This window comes from Armigeres subalbatus, chromosome 2 (assembly GCF_024139115.2).
Source record: "Armigeres subalbatus isolate Guangzhou_Male chromosome 2, GZ_Asu_2, whole genome shotgun sequence".
Taxonomy (NCBI): Eukaryota; Metazoa; Arthropoda; class Insecta; order Diptera; family Culicidae; genus Armigeres; species Armigeres subalbatus.
Genome location: NC_085140.1, coordinates 460794729 through 460821732, shown reverse-complemented (window position 1 = coordinate 460821732; position 27004 = coordinate 460794729). Strand labels below are relative to the sequence as shown.

The following is a 27004-nucleotide window of genomic DNA, read 5'->3' as shown; positions in this document are numbered from 1 at the left end:
TCCTTAGTATACTAAAATAATAATCAACGACTCGTTTTATAAAAATTAAAAAAATAATCGAAATCCAAAAATCAAGGTCCTAAAATCTTAAAGTCAGTGTCTCAGAACCTCAATCCTTAAATAGGAATGTTTTGATCAGATTAACAGAATCAGACCCACAGAGCCAGATGCTCCCGAATTTGCATATAATTTTGGTGGTGTGTAAGAAATGTAAGTGAGAAAAACTTTATTTGTGCATTGTACAGAAAATAAAATTGAACATCAACTCAAACATTATCTGGTGGACGCAAGAGAGGATTCTCTTTGTCTATTTTACATTAAAAAGGCAAGCAAAAGATTTTTTTACAGGTTATCACCTTATGGACAATCCTCACGGAATCGAAATTAAAAAATACTCGCGTTTTGCTGCGTCGCAGCATACGCCCAGGACGATTGTCCTTAACCTTTTGTCTGTGCTCTGAGGCCAATATGACCCCAGGGGTGTAGGTATGAGGGATCTCAAGCAAAAACAATATTTTAAACATGTAAGCATATTGCAAGTACACTAGCGTCGCCTATTTGTAAAATTACCAAATATTTTTCCGTTACAAGAAAGTCTATTCCCACTAGACGACCTTTGCTCAAGACGCCATTTTAACAAATTTTAAATTTGTGCGATAAAAAGATTTACAATGGGAGAATTCTACACGCAAAAAAAGCGTTCATGAATTCGTGAACTAACAAGTTCACGGTGTATTTTTTCGTGAACAACAGTCACGGATTCGGGAACACAGTCACGTTTTCTGGAACGTTCTGGAAAACGTGACTGGTGTTCTCGAATCCATGAATTAAATCACGGTGTATTTTTGCTGGTTCACGAATTCGGGAACGCTTTTTTTGCGTGTATATATCGGAATATCTTGAGTAGTCTAAAATTCAAATATACCGCTACCTAGCGGCCAAATTCTAAACTAATCAATGCCTCATGCCAAAGCACACGCCTTCCTGCATAACCTTTTGTAAAAGTGCAGTTCAAAATGGTAAGATTTTCAGATATAAGTGAAATAATCATGAAAAATCTATGTTTTTGTACCCTTGTTCACTAAAACCCCTTCCCGCGATGCATCCGCCCACCAATAGTCAATCTTAGGTGACGAAAGATGAATAAATAATCTCTGAAAGATGATTAAATTATCTTTCGAAACATCCAGAAGGTTAAATTAAATATTCTAATTATTTTTTATCGTTCTGAATTGACGAAGGGCCAAGAAATCTGCAGCTTGCCGCTTTGAAATTAGTGATGAGCTCTACATGTTTGAAAAACCACTTAAATGAAGTTAAAAAAAAAACCTTTAATTAAATAGAGGCAAAGTTGGCGAAGAGAACTCTCTCTTGCCACAATCGCTAGACTTCATAGATTTCATATATAAATCAGTATCTCAGTATATCAGTGTGATTCAAATTTGACCAAAATTTCACTTACACTCTTCTGCTTCTAGTCCCTTCAAATTTTGAAATTAAGAATCAGCTCATTACAATCTCAGCTTTCCACGTTCACCATAACGGAGGGTGCTATTTATAACAATTTTGACATTAACTGATTCCCGACACTGAACTGAAACTAAGCAAATATTGATGATTGTTCTTACCAATAACAACCAATGCATTATTTCTTAATCGTCAATAAAGAAAAATTCAGTGATGAATATCTTTCGAAAAAATACTATTTATGTTCCGAATACTGCTTACATTATTATTTTTACCGAATTTCAGCCGTTTCAGAAAAAGCAAAAGATCTCCTATAACCATTTGAATGGTAAACATCAAATGGTTATAGGAGATCTTTTGCTTTTTTAGAGTACTTTGAGAATAGGTCGTATGAGCAAAAGAGAGCCTCTCTTTGGTTCCATTCTATTTCGATTATTACAAAACTATGCAAAAGTTTACTCTGGATTTCTTGGCAGATATCTAAAGACAATAGCTTTGCTTAGCGTAATGAAGTGAAAATGTAGAAGAAAATGCATAACTAACCGATCTATTAGCGAAAGAGAGCGTGATCAAAGAGAGTCTCTCTTTTGCACATATGACCTATTCTTAAAGCAATGTAGATTTATTCTATAAATGTGTGGGCCTCATAAGCAAAGTATCTCAATAAGTATAACGCAAGGATGTTATCGATCATTTAGTAATTTGCGTTCGATCATTTAGTAGTTTGTTAATAACTCATTCCAGAGGCTTAATTAAGTGATGAACTTTGTCAAACTTAAAAATCACTCTAATAAAGTCCAAAAAAAAAGAAGAAGCTGAATTTCAAAATAGCGCTAGTTGCAGTAACTTGAACTAAATAATCGGAATTTTGCTATCATTTAGTCCAAGTTACTGAAACCATAGCTATAACTCCATTATAAGTTGAATTCTAACAACGAACCATTTGGCAGAGTTGTAGAAAAACCTTCACACTAGAAGTCCACCATACAACACGTTTCAAAATTCAGCTTCTGGAATGAGTCATTGACAAACTACTAAATGATCGAACGCAAATTACTAAATGATCGATAACATCCTTGGATAACGAAATGAAATAAGTAATATGAATAGTATTTGGACATAGGATGTAGACATTCATCTCCATTTTTTCAGTTTGAGAAATCAAAATATTATTATTAAATCAAATTCAATAAGATTGTATCCCATTTGGCATAGTGTCGTTTAGCAAGATGGTCCTTTTGTGTAATGGCATAAAGGATAAGAGCTGTCTGATTGATGAATAAAATTTATGGAGCGATGTAGTTATTTATTTGTGGAACGAACTGGAAAAAAGAAAACATGAAATAAGGAATCACTATTTTTTTTCTTAAATCAGCCATGTTAATATTACTAAAAAGTAAACATTACTGCTTTTAAGATTTAAACATCATAAGCATGACTGATGATTTTGGTGTAACTGAGGCACTAGTTATGGAAAAATAGAACATGCAGATTTCAAATGCCACTATATTTGTGGATATTTCGAATACAATGGATAAATTTCACTTCTGATAAACACAATAATTATAAACAAAGGTATTCTTGCTCGAACACCTCGAACATCCGTGATCAACATGTTCCGAAGTTGTTTTATGACATTTTGCAAATTAACCCGAATGACTCTCGAAGCTTCACGAACATTTTTCGGGGTTCGTTTTTTGTTTTCTTTGCGAGTAGTAGTTAGGCAAGAAAAGGGCAAAACAAATGTTCGCGAGTATTTTACATTGCCTACTTCTCGTTTTGTGAGCAATGTTCACAGATTTCCTCCATTGCTCCTAACCAAACTTTTTACTCAAAGGGAGAAAAATATAATCGAAACTCGATGTGTGAAACATTTAATCAAGCGCATGTCCAACTACCAGAGTAAAAAATATTCTCCTTTACGAATTAGCTTCGACGAAAATTTTGACAAACATCGCAAGATTATTCAAAACTTGGATTAACTTACTCGGTTTCCTTTTTCATAGACTCATATGTTTGGTATACAAAATGGTCACCGCGTTAAAAAAAATGAGCCATGATCATATTGACTTTTGGTGCTAAAAGTGCCTCTCAATTGAAGGTCGGGATCGGATCTATAGTAGTAGTTATTCAACTTAACAAATATGTGTTCTGTTTTACAGAAATTTATTAGCTTACGAATTCTAAATAATACTGATATTTATTCGGAAATTGACATTTCACAGCCAGATATGAATATGTTACGAAGTGAGCCGATAAAGAAGACCGATGGGTTTCACAAAAAACAATCGAAAAACCTGCCTACTACACAGAGATCTCCCTCAATGAGAAACCCAGAATCACAGTCCATCAAATGCAAAATTTTGAATACGTCTTTTTTAATCAGGATCAAAACCACCTTTTTTATTATCTACGGTTTAAACTGTAGTCAGATTTATTTTAAAAACCCAGATTAATCCACCTAGCGGTGATGGTGCCTTTCTCGTTCGTTCAAAAGGTTTGGAAAAATCTCAAATAACACCAATATGTGGATTGGTCTTATTTTTCATATTTGTTTATATGCATAAAAAATTATCGCCAAACGCAATTTGTTGCAAACAAATCAGTTGAGCATAAGAGCAAAAATGGCATTTTATTTTGTAGTTTTAAAATTTGTGTTTTCGCCATAACTTTTGACTCAATTGTACGATCCGGCCAACTTTCTATAGGAAACAATGCGACAAGAATCTGCGTCGAATGCAATCTGTTGCGAGCGACCTGAGAAGCACACATATTGCACATCAATCACAGTAAATATGACCGGATTCAGTCACAATATGGTTGCTGCAACCAGATTTGTTGAACTTGTGTTGCTTGGGGAATAGATTAAGTCTAAGTGCTAAAAAAGTGAGCTAGACTTTTTTGAACTAACAGTAATAACAGTAAACAGTAATTTAACCATAACATCTAAGCCCATAGTCCGATCTGGCCAATTTTCAATAAGAAAATATGAGACGAATGCAATTTAATGCGAGCAAATCGGTTGAGGAAAAGTGCCTGAAAAATGAGTGACATTTTTTACGCGATTTTTACGTATGAATTTGTATTTTGGCCATAACTTCCGATTCCATAGTCCGACCTGGCCAATTTTAAAAAGGAAATAATGGGACAGGATTCTGCGTAGAATTCCACTTGTTGCAAGCAAATCGGTTAAAGATAACGATAACGATAACAAGATAACGAGTGACATTTTTTACGCGATTTTTTCGTATGAATTTGTATGTTGGCCATAACTTTTGATCCCATAGTCCGATCTGGCCAATTTCAAATAGGAAATAATGGGACAGGATTCTGCTTCGAATGCAACTTGTTGCGAGCAAATCGGTTAAGGTTAAGTGCCCGAAAAATGAGTGACATTTTTTACGCGATTTTTTCATATGAATTTGTATTTTGACCATAACTTTCGATCCTATAGTTCGATCTGGCCAATTTTCAATAGGAAACAATGGGACAGGATTCTGCGTCGAATGCAATGCTCGCAATTTGCGAGCAAATCAGTTGAAAAAAAGGGTCCGAAAAATGAGTGACATTTTCTACGCAATTTTTTCGTATGAATTTGTATTTTGGCCATAACTTTCGATCCCATAGTCCGATATGGCCAATTTCAAATAGGAAATAATGGGACAGGATTCTGCGTCGAATGCAACTTGTTGCGAGCAAATCGGTTAAAGATAAGTGCCCGAAAAATGAGTGACATTTTTTACGCGATTTTTTCGTATGAATTTGTATGTTGGTCATAACTTTTGATCCCATAGTCCGATCTGGCCAATTTCAAATAGGAAATAATGGGACAGGATTCTGCTTCGAATGCAACTTGTTGCGAGCAAATCGGTTAAGGATAAGTGCCCGAAAAATGAGTAACATTTTTTACGCGTTTTTTTCGCATGAATTTGTATTTTGGCCATAACTTTCGATCCCATAGTCCGATCTGGCCAATTTAGATTAGGAAACAATGGGACAGGATTCTGCGTCGAATGCATTTTGTTGCAAGTAAATCGGTTGAGGATAAGTGCCCGAAAAATGAGTGACATTTTTTACGCGATTTTTTCGTATGAATTTGTATTTTGGCCATAACTTTTGATCCCATAGTCCGATCTGGCCAATTTCAAATAGGAAACAATGGGACAGGATTCTGCGTCGAATGCAACTTGTTGCAAGTAAATCGGTTGAGGATATAGTATACTTAGTATACGAGAAAGGCAAAAACGTAGTGAAACTAATTTGAAATCAAAACCATTTCGAAAATTATTAAAACATATTTTCAATGGAAAAAAGATTTTCGACGCACCCTATTTAACAGACTGTAAATACTGTTCGTGAATATTATTACTACAATTTACTCCGATTTCATATTTCAAATGACACAAGTCTCCATTTTTCACACAAAACTGACAGCTATTGAGTATCCGCGCCGATCGAATTATGGAGGGAATGCATCGGATGAAATGTTGCGACAGCTCCCGGTTCGAGCACTAAATTACCATAGTCCGGCAATTTATTTCCCCCCGCTTGGAGCGAACGTTATTGGCAATTGCGTGCGGCGCAATAAGAATACTAATCACGACTACTCAGGCTACATGTGCTGGTCGGTGGATTCCCGGAACGACCGGCATGGAGCATCTGGATGGAGTTCCCCAGGATTGGGATTTTTGAATCCATTTGAGCGACGATTTTAGTACCAGAGACTAACTACCAGAGTACGGATTCCAACGAAAACCACACAATTCTGCAGCAGTGCAGCAGATCTCGGTGGAGGGCCGAAATATTTGCAGTGTTTTACAAGATTTTACTCACCTGCAAGCCCATTATCATCGAGTGACCTCGGGCCAGGGCTGAATGCCTCCCGTGCCCTAGCAAGTAGTTAGTAGAATGATCAGTGAGGGAGGATGATCAAATAGGCATGACAAAAAAAACTGCAATTCTACACACGGCTAATATAAATAAAACTATGTTGCCTCAAGGCATTTCATTTTGGCAGATAAATAAGCTCTATTAGATTTTGTGTCTTACAAACATGAACAGACGAGCGACCAAAGATTTGATTGGACCAGCATTACTCGAAAAGCGTTCAAAATATATAGAAAATGAGATGGAGATCCGAAGCCTATTTATCTATTTGAAACGTTGTCCAAAAAAACTAAACGAATAATTTTGAGCGCCATATTTTCCTACACTTGCGCTTTGGACCACCTTCCCCTGCCATTGTTTTCTCTCGTTAGTTGCTGGCCCAACCGATGGAGAGACGCTTTCAATGGCGTGCACGCGATTAATTTCTAGCTGATTGCAACCCGCGCCAAGTGCAGTCCGGTGATGGATAGCGATGAGTCTATTACTATATGATGTTCCCGGATCGGAGCAAAGAGGGTGGTTAAATAAAAACATGATCTCAATTTGGTTGCCCCCCAAGGAGCTAGAAAACTTGATTTGAAGTTTCCTTTCATGATGTTGAAAATAATAAATTTGAATTGATGATTCATTTAAGTTTTTCATGGGAACTTTTCGATTGCCAATACATTAGTGATCGTATCCGAAAGTACTGAATACACGACCACCCTAGTTCCGCCAACTCAGAATGCATCTGCCTCTATTTTTCGCCGTGTATTATATAAATTATACCTGACCGATGTTGAATATTCGAATCACTATCGCGCGTTTGGTCGGCCGGTTCAAAGAGGGAAGGCATCAATTCAGAGTGTTGATGCAGTGATTAGCGAATTTTCCGCAAGCCCCACCGCACACACGGGCACAGATCATTGTCTCCGCAGTGACCGGGAGTCGCTTGGGGCGGCTTCCTCCCTCAGTTCAGTACGGAACTAGAATCTAGCGCGAGTGCATCGATCGATCGACGGCAACGGAACAATTGCGAGGAAATGAGAACTGTGTCAGTGGGGAGGCTGCTCTTGTTGTTCATAGCCTTGAGTTCCAGAACTGCCCTGGCGGACAACTATTTGGCCAAAGATGAAGAAGTGGTCAACGCAACATCGTCAATCATGGACAACATCGCATCGGCACAAGCATCCTTAGAATCGTTTAAATCCGATATGCCAACGACTGATTATCTGAAACTGGGTGCTCAAGGTCTGATGGAGTATGTTTCGAACTTGACCAGCAAATTTACTCCTGTTTTTGAAATGTTCGAAGACAATGATCTTCAATTGGTTCAGCAGAACCTCATCGAAGCTATCCGTTATCTGAATGGCTACGAAGTCGTCAACAGCATAACTCTGCTTCAACACGTCGACTACAACCTCTACAATCACAACCAGTTCCGGTCAATCAACAGTGATATGAGAATTGCTTCAATCAGCCTATCGGAGGCAATGTTCGATCAACGCGACGTAACTCCTGCCATGGATGATCTTCTCGCCACATCCGATAAGCTGGTTGAAAACGTGATTCGCGTGTCGGATGCTATCCAGAAAGGCGAAGCTTGGACCCTGGAGACAACCAGTCGGGCTATGGCCGCGCAGCATAGCTTTAACGAATCGATCGATAACTATCTGAACGTATCGGCGACTTTGATCGAGGACACCACCGAATCGTTGAACAACTTACGTACCTACGAGGAAGAATTGTACCAAAAGATGAAGGAGAAAATTCCGATGTTTCCCAAATCTACCATCAACTATTTTATCGCGCTGAAGAAATCACTGGAGAACATGATTCAGAAAGTGATTCTCAATTTCGATAATCTCCGACTCTACAAGCATCGGGAGATCGAACAATGGAAAACGCGATCGTTCATTTCCGCCCCGATGAGTTACATGACTCAAGTTACAACCCAGGTCGCTGCCGATCCGATGCTCGCGAATGATTGCACCGACAGCTACATTGAGAAATTGCTGGCTTTCCCGAACTTCACGATGACTCATGTGAACGCGTGTCTGTTGGATCAAGCGGCGAACGAGGAGAAAACTTTCGAAGCCGTCAACAGTGTCATCGAAAACTTTGCCGTTAGTGCGATCAATGCGTCCTACGCCGCTTTCGATATCTGCTTCCGATATGCTCCGAAAAAAGTGACGTACTGCTTAGATTTGGTAAGTACCTTCCAACGATGTTAGACATCGGATCTACAAAATGTGCTTGTTGTTTTGCAGAACGGGTTCGAGAACACCTGGGCGAACGGGCGAATCTTCATGGCATCGAAACAGATCGAATCGCTCATCGATAGCGAGATTCAAAGCAACTTTAACACCTGCATTGCCCAGATCGGATACTTCCTGAATTATCACAATCTACAGGAGATGTGCTTCTACAACAAGAAAAGAAACCGACCACGTGGTCGTTGGTGAAGACAGACACATCTGCTTCATAGTTATGATATACTAGCAGACCCGACGAACTTCGTTTCGCCAAAATTGATTAATCCTCTGATTAGTTTTCGAGTTTTGCAGAAATTTGTGTATGGGAGCCCCCCTTTCCAGAGTGGGGAGGGGTCTTGAACCATGTTAAGAACCTTCCCCGGCCCAAAAAACCCCTGTGTACAAAATTTCACGCCGATCGGTTCAGTAGTTTCCGAGTCTATAAGGGTCAGACAGACAGAAATTCATTTTTATGTATATAGATTTCTTATAGTATGTTGATTATTATGGGAGTTGTTGATGTTTAATAAAGCTCTGTCACTGGCAGTTAGCTCGTAGTCCAACATTCCGAACATAGCTCTGCAATCGGGAATTGCAGTTGATCAGTTCCGCCTGCACCTGCTCGAACAGATAAAACGTTACCGTATCCAGCAGAAAGAATTTCCCTCCAAAGTCTATGGTGTCGACAATCTATTGGTAAAATTATTTTCGATTATTCATCAAGATACACACAACTTTCCATCCGTACACTCACCTCGTCCAAGCAGTTACTCATAGTTTCATACGGATGGCTGTAACAAATCTCCAAACTGTTGTAAACGGCACTGACGTAGCCCCGTAAGAAGTTGTTCGCAATGGACTGAACTTGACTCGCCCCTTGTCGCTCCAATCCCAGTTGACTGTTGATGCACTGACTAAGTTGTGATTGCACAGTTCCAGGCAACGCTAGAAACGGCGTACGGAAGTTTGAAGCACAGGCATCCGGATTGAGCACGTTCACCAGGCGTCTTGTGAGCTGTTCGGATTCGTCCTCCAGATAGGATTGCGGTTCGTTCTCGTTGGCAAAAACCGCACGCGTGAACAGATAATGCGTCTCAACAACGCTGCGACGGAAGTGTAGATTGACGATCAAACTCTCGATCGATCGGTTCAGGAGATCTAGTTTCTGTTCGACGCGATCGCTCAGAAGAAGCGGCCAGCGAAACACGAACGATTCGTTGACCGTTTTCAGATGATCAAAAAGCGTGTCTGTGGCGACGATAATCGAGTTGAACGATGCATTCGATGAGCTTATGTAGCTGTTAACGATCGAGACAGCTGATTGGCGACTGCTTTGAATTCGAGAGTTCGATGTCGATCGGAAACTGTTGGCGTTATTTATGGCACCCACTAAACTGCTAACCGTTGAGGATAGATCACCCGAAGCGGCAGCAGTTTTTTGAACTGCATCGATCAAATCTTGCAGTAATCCGTTAACTGAAAGGGCCGCTACGAATTGCTGAGTGTTGAGTCCCTGGCCTGCGATTGAGTCGATGACTTGACTAACGTTGTGCACAAGTTTCATCAGAACAAGGCTGTCCGATCGAAGGATGTCGTTCCACCAGGCAAAATAGGATGACGTGCTGTTGTCTCCTTCTGAGTCAAAGTTGGCTGCCAACGATTCCACATAGAGTGATCCATTTTGCAGTAATGGCTGCAGAGCGTTCAACCGGGTACTGATCATCGAAAACACAACCACCGGCGCCGTTGTACGATCGGTGGCCGCTCTGGATACTTCTGTGTACACACTTCCAGCCAGCGCACTGACGTTTCCAATGTAATCCCGAAGCGCGATGGCGCCCTCATTCAAGGACGGTGAAGCCGTTGGAGGGTACCGAACGTAGGAAGACACCGAGTTTCGGGCGTTGTTTAGGTTGGTGACGACTGCGGAAGCATGTCGTGCCAGGGCTGCTCCATGGGGAATTTGGTAGTTGTTGCCGAAAAATGGATCCCCTCGAGCGACAACAATTGTGAGTGCCAATAGGATTGCGGTTAGGGCGTTTGCCATTCTGCAAGTTATGTGACACAATGGTGCAACTGAGTGTGGAGAAAAGTTTCGAATGCATTTTATATCTTAAAGCGATCCCGTTGGAGGGGCTCCAGTTAGCGCAGTCAGTATGGGCGAACTTGCTCGTTTGCTTTGAATCGCAGTTAAAAATAAGCGACAGGTACCAGGGGCCTTTTTTTGGTACTGTTCAAAAAGATATGGCTAGGAATGATTCCTTTACCACTGGTGGAGTTAAGCTGGGGCACGATGGGTCTGTGACCCACTGAATCGGATATTTTCCCTGAAATTTTATTCTATGCGCCAAAACTGCTCTGAAAAAAAAAACTAATTTTTCTACATTTTTTATTAATCCTGGAAAAAAAAAACTTCCAAAGAAGTTCTTTTCGAAAGATTTTTTTTATGAAATATCAGAAAAATATTTCTCCAAAAATTCTGTTGGAAATTCATTTGTAAATTCCTTTGAGAATTCCGTCGGAAATAACTTTAGCAATTCTTTCAGAAATTCTTTTAGAAAATCATTTGTAAATTTCTTTGAAAATTAATCCTAAAATTTCTCCAGAAATTTTTTCGAAAATATCTTTTAAAATTCCCTTCAGTAATAATTTAGAAAATTATGCAAAGATATTCTTTGGCATTCCTTCAGAGATTCCTTCGGAAAATCCTCTGATAAAGCCTTTGTTAGTTCATCCGTAAATTCTTTCGAAACTGTGTGCCATGACTTTATGGTTATTTGAATTATCGTTTGGCAGTGTGTAATATGCATAATATCCATTGCCGATGTCTATCTTATATCGATCTTATGTTTCACGTGACTCACCATACGCAATCGCACCAACGCTGCGAAATTTGAATTGAGCATCAGTAGGCCATGACTTACAACACGTTTGCAAAGCAACCCGTTTTTCCCCTGATTAGTTACGGACGACACGTAAGTACTACTTTGTCCCCGACAATTACCTATCGTATTCAGCTGGTCCCTTTCCGATGGCACGAGGACATACAGGAACTTCCTTTTCCTTTTAGTGAAACCACATCAAATTTCCTCCAAAATTCCTGCAAGAATTATCCCGGATATTTTGTTAGAAGACGTGTTCTGGAAATTTATTAGAAAATTAAATAGGAAATACTAATGCAATTTTCGAAAGAATTTCTAACGGAAATTTTCATATAAAATGTCCGAAAGAACTCTTAAAGTATCACTGTCATAAGAGTTTTTAAGTTTCAATAATAGTTAAGTTTTTCTTAAAGTATTCTTCGAAATATTCCTGAAAGAATTTCTTAAGAAAGATCCGAAGATATTGAATTAAAATTTCTGTCCAAAGGATTTTTCGAAAGAATTCCTGGATGAAATTCTGAAGAAAGTCCTAAGATAAATTTCAAAGGAATTCCAAGAAGTTATTACTAGAGTTTTGAAAGGGGTTTCTTGAAAAAAATATTCCTAAAGAAATTCAGAAATTAGTGAAGTAATTTTCAAAAAAAAATTGAGAGAAATTTTCGAAAATGATTGAATTTTCCGAAGGAATTTCTCGTAAAGGTTTTGTGTGTACGATGCGACGACTTAGCACGACTTTCCGAAAGAAATTTCCAAATTAAATCTTGAAGGAACTCCGATATTCTGAAATTTCTTTTGACATTCTTTTGCCAAGAATTCTTTCGATATTTGCTCCAGAGATTTCTTCAGAAAATCCTCTGGAAATAACTTTTCAGATGAATATAGAAATGCCTTTGAAAATTCCTACGAAATGTAGAAATTTCCTCTGGAAATTACTTTTCAGATGAATCAAGAAATGCCTTTGAAATTTCCTACGAATGTGAAAAAAAGTGTTATGAGAAAAGTTCGAAAATTCATTCCGAAATTCCTTTACGAATTCTTTTAGGAATTTGTTCAGTAATTATTTTAGAAAATCCTTCAGGAATACCTACGGAATTGCTTTGGGATTTCCTGCGGAAATTGGACTAGGAATTCAAAATTCTTCCGAAATTCTAGGAATATTTTTTTCGATTTCCTTCGAAATTTCTTTAGAACTCCATCCAGGAATTCTTTCGGATGTTTTCTAGGGATACCTTCGAACATTCTTCCGGAAATTCAATTCCAAATTCCTTAAGACCTTTGAATATTTCGATTATTTTTTTCGGGAATCTTTTCAGAAAATATTTTTAGGAATCATTCGGAAATTACTTCAACATTCCTTTTCATCTGAAAATTCCTTAGAAATTTTTGCCAAAATATCTTCAGAAAATTCTTTTAGTATATGCTACTTCATTCTTCAATCAGATTTTTGCAAAAAAAAATCTCCAACAAAATTTTGTATGGCTTTACTAAAAAAAATTTCTGAAGGTAGTTTTTAAGGTTTCCGTGGATGTTTACAAAGTGAAGGTATATCTGGACGAATGTAGAAGCGATTGCTGGCACTGTATTCTAAATAATTCCTATCCAGTTTTCAGCAAGCGGTAATTATCGCCAGCTTGCCTGCGGGTTAGTCTCTGATTTGACGTACTATGTGGAGGTCAACTGCACCTACCGTTCAGAGCACCTTGTTCAATGTGGTATATAAGAAGGCTTGAATTCACTTTATCAGCACCTTATTATATGTCACATTGGTCAGAATTCTCGGAGCGGTAGGTGCAGTTGACCTCCACATACGTAAAATCAGAGACTAACCCGCAGGCAAGCTGGCGGCCATTACCGCTTGCTGAAAACTGGATAGTGAATTCCTGGAGGGGTTCCCGAAACAACGTTTGAGGGATACTGAAACAGGGGCTCCTGAAGAATTCTTAAAGAAATTTCCGGAGGATTTCTCGTAAAGGAACTTCCGAAGGTACTCTTAAAACCATTTTTGTAGGTATAACTGGAGAAGTTTACGAGAGTTTGTAAAGGAATTTGTAAGGCAATTTAAAAGAAATTTTCGAAATGTTCTTTGGATTTATCCCCGAAGTAATATCCGGAGATTATTTGAAGAAATGTCTAAATAAGTTCCTGTGGAAATTTAGGAATGTACGAAATTCTTTTAGGAGTTGCTTTGGAAATTCCGTCAGGATTTCGTTCAGAAATCCTTACGGAAATTCCTGAAACTTTGTCCTAGAATTGTGAAAAGAATTCTTGAAGGAAATTCCGGAGGAATTACTGGAGGTATTTTTGAAGCAATGGAATTCCCGATGATATTCGAAGAAATTGATGAAGAAATGCGAAAGAATTTTTTTATTCTAATTTTCTGGATGAAACCTAGAGGTAAAAAAATGTCTCAATTCCCAAGGAATTTTTGAGCACATCCGAAGAATATTGCCACTTGTACAACATCCGACGAATGTCGCTAAACCCCGGTTTTGACTCAGGAATTTTTTGCTAGAAACATTCCCAAAATGTCGAGGTGACAGTCTATAATAAAATGCCAGGAATTGAAAATTTTCGGAAAAATATTTCAAAGAACTCCTAGAGATCGTTTCAATAAATTACTAAACTATTTTGTAATAATTGAAACCGCCTGACATTTTTTTTAGTTCTTATTCGCCATTTTTCTGCTAGGAAGCATTAACATTTCTCTCAGACTTCAACAGCAGTCAAATTCACTTCCGTAATTGAAGCAAATTTTCTTATGATCAGCATATTAGGCCAAATTTCCATTTCTGGTTAAGTTTGGAATTATCTTATTTGGGATGTCACATACAATGCTATTTTTTTGTAATTTTTTTTCAATCATTTGATCATTAGTTTCTTTCAAGAATTATTCTTTTCTGATAGTAGACTTCAATAGTTAAGCGCTGATCATATTCAACTAGGATCGTATAGTTAAAGGAGAACAGTAAGATTGTTATCAGTGCAATTATTATCTTTATGACATTGGATCTCCTTTCTCCAGAGACACGGGTAATCACTTCTGAACTTTACAACAGTCCGCGGAAATGCAGCTTACGTTGATGCGTCAACAAACACGTCAGATGTTCTTAAATGTACCACCGGCTGTTCGGGGAACTACACTAACAGTTTCCATTCATGCCACCAATCTTTAAACAGTTTTCAAAAATCCCCTAATTGTACTGGCATTGTGTACGTATTTATTAGGTTCTGCAGCAGCTGTGCGTAATGTCAATCTAGTGATAGCTTAATAGTCCTGCTTCATGGACTCACGTACCAATCGAGAACTCGAAAACTTGTCAAAAAAAACAGAATTGAGAAATCAGCCCACAGTTGCCATTTATTTGTTTTGATAGAATGAATATGGGAGCTCTACTGCCTTAATATGAAAAAGTGACGTATGCACCAAATTACAACATGCATGTTTTCCATGTTTCTATTGAAGAGGTCGTTCAGTACTACTCGTTAACACTATTTTTGTAGAATAAGACGTAGAACAAAGACAATGACTCTATTTATTTTTTTCTTCGGCGACGATGCTGCAACGGACTCTGAACTTCTGCTTACAATCAGCAAATCGTTTTGATCCCGAACAGACTATGAACCTCGAATGTTTTTCGACTTGGTGGGGTATTGAGAACCATTCTCAGGAATTTATTTTGGACCCGTTGAAGTTTCAGGTGGTGGGTTTTAGCGCAGCTTTCACAGAATGATAAACCGTATTCGATCACAGGGCATATGATCTGCTTGTAGACAGTAAGCTTTTTAAGGGCGATGTAGACCTACGGCTGGTCAGTGGGTGACGGCGGTTATGCAAGGAGCTTGTGGCAAGTGTATCCTACATGGCTACGTGGCATTTCTATCCTTGTATTTTGAAACAAAGTTGGCATTTCTATGACCGCTCATCATTCAAGAATATACAGCCCAACCTTTGCTAATTTATATTCGATTCCTTCTTCTATTACGAGGAAAAACGGTATGATGAAACTGGAATACTTTTAGTAGGGAATACATTGAAGATCTATGTTTAACCTTTTCAATGAAATGGTTTTTCGTAAAATTTGCATGATTTTTTTTTCATTTTGTTCATCTTCTATCTACGAGCGCGCCCCACGCAAGAATAGACAGCCCAACTTTTGCTAATTTATATTCGTTTTCTTCATCTGTTTATAATCATCATCTGAATAATTTCAAAATCAAAATCCAATCTCTTCGATGAAATGGTTTTTCGTACATTTTGTATGGAAATTTCAAATCTTGATCATTTGTATATATAACACGAAGTTGGCATTATCAACCGATAATGGAAAGATCGATATGTGCTCATTTTTGTTAGTGTACTTAACTAATAGAAAACATGGTATTACAAAACTGCAACAAAAAATGAAAACCTTTCTGAAGAACCAATTTGTTTTCTAGGTAAATCATGTACGCAACAAATTGTATCAAAAAATTTCAATTTTTGGATAACCAGCCAAAAAATTCGCCGGGTCGCCGATGGAATTGGACACAATTCATTTTTTATGCAGCACTGGAGTCAATCCTCAGAACTAAATGACAAATCAGGTGCAGTCAAGAAATTGGTAAAGTGGAAAAGAAACACAGAAAGGCGAAGTTGGAGGTTTGAGGAAATTATGAAAGTTGAGTCATTGAGTCCTTTAAAAAGCAGCCAAATATCGATTCAATATGTTGAAACATGAAGCAAGAGAAATGATCGAAGAAACCAAAGCAACATCATAGATGCGTTTGTTATAACAGAGACTCTGTTTCACTGAGAAAATTATTTTTACGGGACTTGATCTATTTGTTACTGTCGACTGTGATTTAATGCCTTAGAGATGGCTTCTCAGTCTAGACAAAATCAAAACGCTGTTATTTAATCTTATCCGACGTTTCGGTCCGTTTGGGACCTTCCTCAGGGACTCTAAAAAATGAAGAAGAAGATGAAGATGCCAGGACCTTTTGTATTTTATCCGAGGGGACTGTCAGAAACAGGTCATGAACATATTTCTTCTAATGCAAAAAAGACAGGACAGCAATAGACGAGCGCAGCAATGTTGACTACAAAGTCGATTGTGGCGATTGCGATGCTTGCTATATTGGCATGACAAACACAAAAGTTAAAAGCGAGAATATCAAAACACAAATCAAGCATCAAGAAATTACTAACACTACAGAAAGCAGGCCATACTACCGACGATGTCGTGATCATGGCCCTGATGGAAACAACAGCGCTAGTAAGCCACGCAGCTAGAGAGAAACATACATTCAAGCTCACCGAGGCGAAAATACTGGACACAATAAATAAACAGAAAAATCTTCCAATGCTTGGAAGCTGTCACATACACAACACTCAAAACTCAATCAACAAAAGAACGGATACGGACAATCTACATGTAGTATTCAAAACGCAAAATCATCTGATCAAAACAAACAAACCACAAATTTGTAAAAACATTCACACACATCTACACTTGAAACAGGGTTTTAAACACACTAAACACCACTTCGCCAGGTACTAAATTCCAAGCAACGATAAGCAGAAAAGGTTTTATCATAAACGCGGTGCTCGAATCATTCTCGTTTAGGAGGAAATATCGTCTGGGTAAAATTAATTTTAAATGGAAAATATTATTATAAAACAGAAATTCTGATCATGTGACAATCAATGGTTCAGCAGAACCACAAATGAGGATAAACCTGTAAGAATTGATAATAATTAGAACAAAAAAGCTTAAATGGAAATATTTTAACAAAGATTGAATAAATACTTTTAGAGTCCCTGAGGTAGGTCCCAAACGGACCGAAACGTCGGACAAGATTAAATAATAGTGTTTTGATTTTGTGAAGACTGAAAAACCATCTCTAAAGCTTGATATATTTGGTCATATTTCAAAATATTCCGAGATGCTGGTTCACACAGGAGAATGTCCTCTTTTTGATCAATTCTGAAGCCTGGCTTGTAGTCCGATCTGGATCATTCAGTTCTTATTGTGCCCGTCATTTACACAGGGACAATATTAGTAAAGGAAAGTGTACTATCACTATTGACCACTTTTGTTTCGATCCTTGCTAAAAAAGTAAATTTTCCTTCAATTTTGGTTTAAAAAAGTCATGAACACAGGTGTTATGAGCTTTTTTATACCTCCAAAGTTCGTTTTTCTTTCGCGAATCATTTTAGTCACGAACAATGTAGACATTGATTTTTATAACACCAACTCATGGTTTTTCACCATCGATTTTGCCCCTAATCGAAGTCCCAGACCCCAAATAAAAAAAAATCTTCTCATGTAAAAGAATATAGAAGGAGATACATATATATAGATATTCGACAGAAAGCGTTCGCCACTGGTCCTGATCGTCTTTTTTCAAGCTTTTTATTCCGTTACATAAATGTTTACCTTCGGATTGATTATTGCGCATAAAAACATGAAAAGTATACTGAATAACCATTTATGCGGAAAAACGCCCCTTATTTCAGTTTCCCAATTAATAAACGGTTTTTACACAGCATTTCGAGAAAAATCTATCAGTAGAGTTTTGCAATTGAGGAAGTATTGTTGAGATAATTTATATTGTGTAAGAGATGGAAGCCTTAGCCGTGCGGTAAGACGCGCGGCTACAAAGCAAGACCATGCTGAGAGTGGCTGGGTTCGATTCCCGGTGCCGGTCTAGGCAATTTTCGGATTGGAAATTGTCTCGACTTCCTTGGGCATAAAAGTATCATCGTGTTAGCCTTATGATATACGAATGCAAAAATGGTAACTTGGGTTAGAAACCTCGCAGTTAATAACTGTGGAAGTGCTTAATGAACACTAAGCTGCGAGGCGGCTCTGCCCCAGTGTAGGGATGTAATGCCAATAAGAAGAAGAAGAAGAGATGGAAGATTACGGTGTTCAATAAAAACATGTGTCTATGCTTGTTTGACAACTTTATAGAAGAGTTGGAAAATGTGATAAATCATTGGAAACAATTATAATGAAAAATATAATATTTAAGATGTTTTCACACCAGAGTAGGAGAAATTACCTCAATACCTCATTCTGTTATTGATACCATACTCTGTTATAAACTAGCCTTGCATAAGAGGTAAAATACCAAAAAATAATCCCTTGTCATAAGACGAGTTAATACAATCCCATTAAATTCCACCACTTAATTGTATCTTGACAGATACGTATTTCGACCTCAACAGTAAGGCCGTCTTCATTATTATTATTTATTCAGACTAAGGCCGAAGTGGCCTGTGCGGTATATAAGAGTCTTCTCCATTCGGCTCGGTCCATGGCTACACGTCGCCAACCACGCAGTCTACGGAGGGTCCGCAAGTCATCTTCCACCTGATCGATCCACCTTGCCCGCTGCGCACCTCGCCTTCTTGTGCCCGTCGGATCGTTGTCGAGAACCATTTTCACCGGGTTACTGTCCAACATTCTGGCTACGTGCCCGGCCCATCGCAGTCGTCCGATTTTCGCGGTGTGAACGATGGATGGTTCTCCCAACAGCTGATGCAATTCGTGGTTCATTCGCCTCCTCCACGTACCGTCCGCCATCTGCACCCCACCATAGATGGTACGCAGCACTTTCCTTTCGAAAGCTCCAAGTGCGCGTTGGTCCTCCACGAGCATCGTCCAGGTCTCGTGTCCGTAAAGGACTACCGGTCTAATTAGCGTTTTGTAGATTGTCAGTTTGGTACGGCGGCGAACTCTATTCGATCGGAGCGTCTTGCGGAGTCCAAAGTACGTACGATTTCCAGCCACTATGCGTCTCCGAATTTCTCTGCTTGTGTCATTTTCGGCAGTCACCAGTGAGCCCAAGTACACAAATTCTTCTACCACCTCGATTTCGTCACCACCGATGCAAACTCGCGGTGGGTGGCTCACATTGTCTTCTCTTGAACCTCTGCCTATCATGTACTTCGTCTTCGACGTGTTGATGACTAGTCCGATCCGCTTAGCTTCCCTCTTCAGTCTGATGTAGGCTTCCTCCATCTTCTCAAAGTTACGTGCCATAATATCTATGTCGTCGGCGAAACCAAATAGCTGGACGGACTTATTGAAAATTGTACCACTCGTGTTAATCCCTACCCTTCGTATTACCCTTCCAAAGCGATGTTGAATAGCAAACACGAAAGACCATCACCTTGCCGTAACCCTCTGCGGGTTTCGAAGGGACTCGAGAATGCCCTGAAACTCGAACTACGCACATCACCCGATCCATCGTCGCTTTGATCAACCGTGTCAGTTTATCCGGAAAACCGTGTTCGTGCATTAGCTGCCATAGCTGGTCCCGATCGATTGTATCATATGCGGCTTTGAAGTCGATGAATAGATGATGTGTGGGCACGTTGTATTCGCGGCATTTCTGCAGTACTTGGCGAATGGCGAACACCTGGTCCGTGGTGGAGCGTTCGCCCATAAAACCCGCCTGGTACTGCCCCACGAACTCCCTTGCAGTTGGTGCTAGTCGACGGCATAAAATTTGGGAGAGTACCTTGTAGGCGGCGTTCAGCAATGTGATTGCGCGGTAGTTGCTACAATCCAGCTTATCGCCCTTTTTGTAGATGGGACACACGACACCTTCCATCCACTCCTGCGGCAAAACTTCCTCCTCCCAAATCTTGGTAATGACCCAGTGCAGCGCTCTAGCCAGTGCCTCACCCCCGTGTTTAAATAACTCTCCTGGTAGTTGGTCAACCCCAGGGGCTTTGTTGTTCTTCAGCCGGCCAATCTCCTCCTGGATTTCCTGGAGATCCGGAGCCGGTAGAATTATGTCCTGCGCGCGTTCTCCCAGGTCCATCACCATACCGCCATCTTCGTCTGCCACATCGCCATTCAGGTGTTCTTCGTAGTGCTGCCGCCACCTTTGGATCACCTCACGCTCGTTCGTAAGAAGGTTCCCGTTTATGTCCTTACACATATCAGGCTGTGGCACGTGGCCCTTACGTGAACGGTTTAACTTCTCATAGAACTTTCGTGTGTTATTAGCGCGGTACAGTTGCTCCGTTTCTTCACGGTCTCGATCTTCCTGCTGGCGCTTTTTCCTCCGGAAAATCGAGTTTTGTCTGTTCCGCGCCTGTTTATATCGTGCCTCGTTCGCCCTCGTGCGGTGTTGCAGCAATCTCGCCCATGCTGCATTCTTCTCTTCCACTAACTGCTCACATTCGCCGTCATACCAGTCGTTTCTCTGATCCGGGGTGACCTAGTGCAGCGGTTGCGGTGCTACCAATGGCGGATCGAATATCTCTCCAGCCATCTTCAAGAGACGCTGCGCCTAGCTGCTCTTCCGTTGGAAGTGCCACTTCCAGCTGCTGCGCGTATTCTTGGGCTAGTCTACCGTCTTGTAGCCGCCCAATGTTGCCGCGGCGTCCGACTTCGACGCGTGTTGTACACCGTCGAGAGTTTTGAGCGCAGGCATACTGCAACGAGGTAGTGGTCGGATTCAATATTCGCACTGCGGTAAGTGCGGACATTCGTGATGTCGGAGAAGAATTTACCGTCGATTAGAACGTGATCGATTTGGTTTTCCGTTTCTTGGTTAGGTGATCTCCATGTGGCCTTGTGGATATTTTTGCGGGGAAAGAAGGTGCTTCGGACTACCATTCCGCGGGAGGCTGCGAAGTTTATGCATCGTTGGCCGTTGTCATTCGATACGGTGTGCAGACTATCCGGTCCGATGACCGGTCTATACATTTCCTCCCTTCCTACCTGTGCGTTCATGTCACCGATGACGATTTTAACGTCCCGCAGTGGGCATCCATCGTATGTCTGCTCCAGCTGTGCGTAGAACGCTTCTTTCTCGTCGTCGGGTCTCCCTTCGTGTGGGCAGTGCACGTTGATGATGCTATAGTTGAAGAAACGGCCTTTAATCCTCAGCTTGCACATCCTTGCGTTGATTGGCTGCCACCCAATCACGCGTTGGCGCATCTTACCCAGCACTATGAAGCCGGTTCCCAGCTCGTTGGTGGTGCCACAGCTTTGGTAGAAGGTAGCCGCTCGATGCCTGCTTTTCCACACTTTCTGTCCTGTCCAGCAAATCTCCTGCAGCGCCACGACGTCGAAGTTGCGGGGATGTAATTCATCGTAGATCATCCTGTCGCAACCTGCGAAACCTAGCGACTTGCAATTCCATGTTCCAAGCTTCCAATCGTGATCCTGTATTCGTCGCCTAGGTCTTTGCCGATTATATCGAGTCGCATTATCTCTTATATTGTTCGTAATGATTGGTTTTCTAGGCGGCTTATTGGGCCTGCAACGGAAGGTCATTGTACACACAAAAATGAGAAACGACGAAAACTTGATGAAGCTTACCAAGCTCGGTGACAATACACCGTTGCTGTGACAGAACATCTCTCCTGAATAAGTGTGTAATCGTTTCGTGCCGTGAATTATTGATGAAGAAAACAGTAATCGAAGAAGAACTCAAATCACAGGGAGTAATTGGTGTACGTCGGCTTGAAAAAAGTTAACGGAGATTTAAGAAAAACCGCCGCGCTATTGTTGACAATCAACAGTCCCAATGAGCCGGAAAGTATCAAAATTGCGTATATGAATGTTCCTACGTAGTATTATCCCCGACCGCGAAGATGTTTTGTGCTTGAAATTCGGTCACATTGCCGTTTCATGTACCGCCGAACAAATCTGTTTCAGGTGCGGCGAGGAGCATCGACAACAATTGCGAAAAAACAGAAAAATTGTCAACTGCAATACGAGCGACCATTGCTCACAAGCAATAAATGCCCTCAATGGATCGACGAAACGAACATAATCAAAGTTAAATAGACCGGAAAATTTCGTTGAAAGAAGCACGGAAAATTTCATTGACAATAAAAAACAGAACTTTTGAAGCCATAACGAAAAGCCTGAAGAAAAAACACCCAGCAGACATCAAAATGCGAATGATCGAATCAAAACCTGGCAGATACACTAGACGACAATTAAAAGAAAAAGATAAGGAGGACGAAACAAAAAAATCCACGAAAATTTCATGCTCTGGAACTAAAATTTGAGAAATGTTACAAGCTTTACACTGAAGAGAAAGCAGCTCGGAACGGGCCGAGCAAGAATACGAATCGCTGTTGACAAGAAGTTGAAACAGAGTGCTCACAAAAGCAGAAAAAGGAATCTCAGAAACATAGGCACATTCGAGACAAGTTCCAAAACAAAAATTCAACTGAGCAATCCCCAACAAGAAAAAGAATAGGACCAGATCAACACGATCAGAGATATGTACTAATGGCACAACGAGACCTAACACAAGGAACTATAAAGATAGCCAAGGTAATTCACATGAAAATACACACAGTGCTCCCGGACTGATTGTGAATCCTCATAAAAGTAATTTACCCCACATCATTGCCAAATGACCCCAAATAAATATAACCTACACGATGAATCACTAATAGAAGTACTGCAGTGGAACTGCAACAGATCGGAAGCCAATTTGAAGATCTTTTGTTATTAATCAGCAAATATAATCCAACCATCATTACGCTAGGAAACCCGAACAAACACACGAAACATCACCTCACTGGGTATGAAATATTACACCGCCACCGACCGTCCGGTCAAGGCGGAGTAGCATTGCAGTCAAGTCAGGGATCAATTACAAAACAGTGCAACTAACACAACTCTTGAAGCGGTAGCAGTGGATCAATATACCGCGAAAGATGACTATATGTAGCATATATCTTCACCTAGCCAGCAAATCAACAAAAAGGAATTGGAAACTATTTTGGACACACTACCTAAACCATTCATACTATCTGTGACTTCAATGCACACCACAATCGATGGGGATCAGGAAAAGATGATGCCAGAGGAAAAATTGTCGAATCTACAGTAAACGATCGAAATTTAACTATCTGAATGATGAAACCCTACTTTCATACATTCAGCAAACTATAACAATAACACGAACCAATTCTTGCATTGATCTTACCATTTGCTCCACGAAATAGCCGAAACAAACTAAATTGACAACAGCAAACGACCTGCAGTAGTGATCATTTTCCAATCATCTAGGTACCGAAAACAAACCAGAAATCGCACAGCTAGATGGAAAATTGAAAATGCTGACTGGAGCACTTATGAAGCTGAAATTGAGAAACTCATTCTTAAAAACACAAACTACTCTTAGAACAAATAACAGAAGCGTACAAACAGCAGCCTCTAAATCTATACCCAAATCTTCTACGAAGGCCCACCCAAAGTCAGTACCTGGTGAACTCAACCTTGCAGACGCGGTTAAGAAGAGAGAAAAGCCTTAAGGAAAAGCAAAAAATTAAACCAGATGATCCAACATCAATTAATTCTGACGATTATACTGGCCAGAAATGAATGCAAAAAATCTAAAGATGAAAAACGGAAAACTTGGGAAAGATTTGCCTCGATCAACGAAAACACACCAACTAAAGAGATTGAACCGCATCCGATCAATATCCAAGAAAGGCTCACCATCAAGAACATGGGCTATTGCTGCGGACAACAAAGTTCTTTCGAAGCCGCTTGACATCGCAAACCATATAGCTGACCACTTTACAAAGAATCTTCCGATGAAACATACTCCGCAAAATTCATACAGAAAAAACAGAAGAAGAAAATCCATTCTTCAAAAGCAACCAGAATTCAAGCCTATACTTCATACTCGATGAATGAGCTTCTCGCAGCTGGATAAACTTACAGGTACTTCACCAGGCCCGGACGAAATACACAACGCAATGTTAAAACAATTGCCATTTTACATTAAAAAGATTTTGCTCGCGCATTCAACAACGTATGGACCTTGGTATCTTTCCAGAATCATGGAAAATCGATTCTTATACCAATACAAAGCCAGGAAAATGTCCAAACACAGCAAAGAATCTCAGACCAATATGTCTATCGAGTTGCATACTCAAATTATTCGAGCAGATGGTAAACAAACGTATAAGTGAACATCTAGAATCAATCAAATATTTGGAAATTCACAATATGGATTTCGAAAAGGACACCAGACAACAGACGTTCTCACTCTCATCGATGACTTAGGAAAGATTGCATATACAATAAAAACATGCAGAAATCATATTCTTGGACTTATCCAAGCATATGATAGAACCTGAGCAACGTCTAATCCTGCAAAGCTAGCAAAAGCAGGGATATCCGGTAATATGGCAAGATTCTGCAAACTTTTTTAGAACAGAGAATTTCAAGTGAGATACGAAGATCAACTATCAGATATCAAAACTCAAATGAACGGCGTTCCACAAGGATCAGTACTGGCCGTAACCTTTTCCTACTCGCCGTTGACAGGCGTAAGAGACTTTCTGCCAAAGGATAGCATTCAGCCGACGAATCACATTAAAATCCTAGACTCCATACAAAAACTGGATCGACGCTACTGGTTTGAAATATCAGCCCCAAATCAGCTGTGATGCATACAGGAAGAAGGAAAAGTAAACAATCATCCAGCCCAACTCTGAATAACGAAGAAATTCCACTCACTAATCATCAAAGTTACTGGTTTGGATCGACAAAAATTTCAACTATAATCTTCACATTAAAACGACACGAGACGAGGTCAAAAACGACTTAATATAATGAGATGTCTCAGCAATACCAGTTTGAGGCTGATAGAAATGCCTTCTACATATTCTACAAATGGTTTTTTACCAAAATTATACGGAGCTACTATAACAACGCGTGCTAATAAAAACAACATGTCAAAATGGAACCCTATACCAAGAATTCGCCTTGCTACTGCAGCGCCTTCCACTCCAGTCCTATAACGGTATTCTTTCAGAAAGTGGTCTCCACTCATTCATAACGACTGAAAAATCATCAACTATACAACAAGACAGCAGCTCAGAGGAATTTTAACTCCAAGCATATCGTAGAAGAAACAAGAAATATGATGACCAAATACTACACTACATATAAATTGAGAGTGAAAATCCTTCAAACCTACTAGCCTGGAAAGAACAGCCAAAATTAGTTAACACAGGTATTCCAGACAACTCCCGCCGAAAGCTAAACAAATTCAATTTAAGGAACTCTGTACTTGAATATCAACACCACAACACATATCACAGATGGATCAAAAAACAACACAAGGCGTCGGATGGAATTCACTCCAACATAAACACATCCATATGTCTACCCTCACACCTATCAATTTTCAGCGGAAGCATTTGCATCATAACAGCTTTGTCTGCAATATAGGACTGAACGTCATTTCACGATTCAAGAAGTGTTATAGAAGCCGTAGCAAATAGAACACGCATCATCCATGGATAGCTAAAATCACAAATATGTTACAAGAAGCATGGAAGCACAACGCTATGCTGGGTACGAACTCATGTAAATATAACAAATGAGAAAGCGGATCTGCTAGCCAAACAAGGAGCATCTCGAAATACTCCCATCGATATAAAAACCCCACTCGAAGATTTCAAACGATAACAAGTGCACGCATCTGTGCATGGTCAATACATGCAACAACACCAGTAAACTAAGGCAGATCAAAACATACCTTTTGAATGTGCCTCTTCCTACACAATAGCGACAGATTCATCGGTAGAGTAATCACAAGGCAAGAATTGGGCACACTAAACTCACGCACGGTCCTTAGCCAAAGAAAAGATCCACCCATGTGTGCTTCTTGCGGCACCAGGATCACAGTTGAACACATTCTGATAGATTGCCGACTCTACGAACAGAAAGACAAAAACACCAACTTGGATCCTCACTCACTTTTACTAGGAACGACGCCAGAACGTTAGAAAAAACCATCAACTTCTTAAAAGATGCAAAATTGCTGAAATTGCTCTAAACAAACCTGCCACACCAGCTTTATAGAGGAACTCTATACTAACCGCTGATCCACATCAACGAACCAAAATAAACAACCGTGAATGAAGACCAGATTATCACCATACCCAAACGCTAGAAGTTTACACGCATACCAACGGACCACACTCATTTATCATTATAGTTAGGGCAATTCTGGATCACCATGACGAAGCCAATCGAGAAACAGCCAATGCAACAAAAGAAAGCAGTGACAATGATAAAATGAATTATTAACTCTGTATTCCTCCTTTCTTTTTTAACGGACCCGAATAATGAATACAGAAGTCCACAAACTGAAGCCGATCTAATACGAGTCCACTTCGAGAATATTTCCACCTTTGTACTGGAGGTTGCACCAAGTGTCTAGTTTGAGTGGGGATTTAACAGTCTCACAAGATAGCTACCATCCGCTCGAAAACGCACTACAAGGTTTATTCGACGTAGTGCAAGGATTGGAAACCAGCAGAAATCCCCAGGAGCCGGGCTAACGCTCCTACACCATCACCTTGCCGTAACCCTCTGCGGGTTTCTGAAGGGACTCGAGAATGCCCCTGAAACTCGAACTACGCACATCCCACCCGATCCATCGTCACGGCTTTGATCAAAGCCGTGTCAGTTTATCCGGGAAAACCGTGTTCGTGCATTGTAGCTGCTATAGCTGGTCCCGATCGATTGTATCATATGC

At 40.0% G+C, this 27004-nt stretch overlaps 3 protein-coding genes across 7 annotated transcripts in view; 2 read left to right on the top strand and 1 right to left on the bottom strand.

Annotated features, from left to right (window-relative positions):
• Positions 1-27004, top strand: part of LOC134213866 (embryonic polarity protein dorsal-like) — a 110039-nt gene that overhangs the window by 21876 nt on the left and 61159 nt on the right. The gene's annotated exons all lie outside the window — the stretch shown is intronic.
• LOC134213864 (uncharacterized) lies at positions 6458-8798 on the top strand. The gene is made up of 2 exons (XM_062693283.1): positions 6458-8543; positions 8604-8798. The coding sequence occupies exons 1-2, from the start codon at positions 7377-7379 to the stop codon at positions 8796-8798; spliced, it is 1362 nt and encodes a 453-aa protein (XP_062549267.1). The 5' UTR covers positions 6458-7376.
• LOC134213863 (uncharacterized) lies at positions 9126-10663 on the bottom strand. Its single transcript, XM_062693282.1, has 2 exons — positions 9343-10663; positions 9126-9278 (listed from the first exon to the last, which is right to left on the bottom strand). Exons 1-2 carry the CDS (start codon positions 10633-10635, stop codon positions 9126-9128), a joined length of 1446 nt encoding a protein of 481 aa, XP_062549266.1. The 5' UTR covers positions 10636-10663.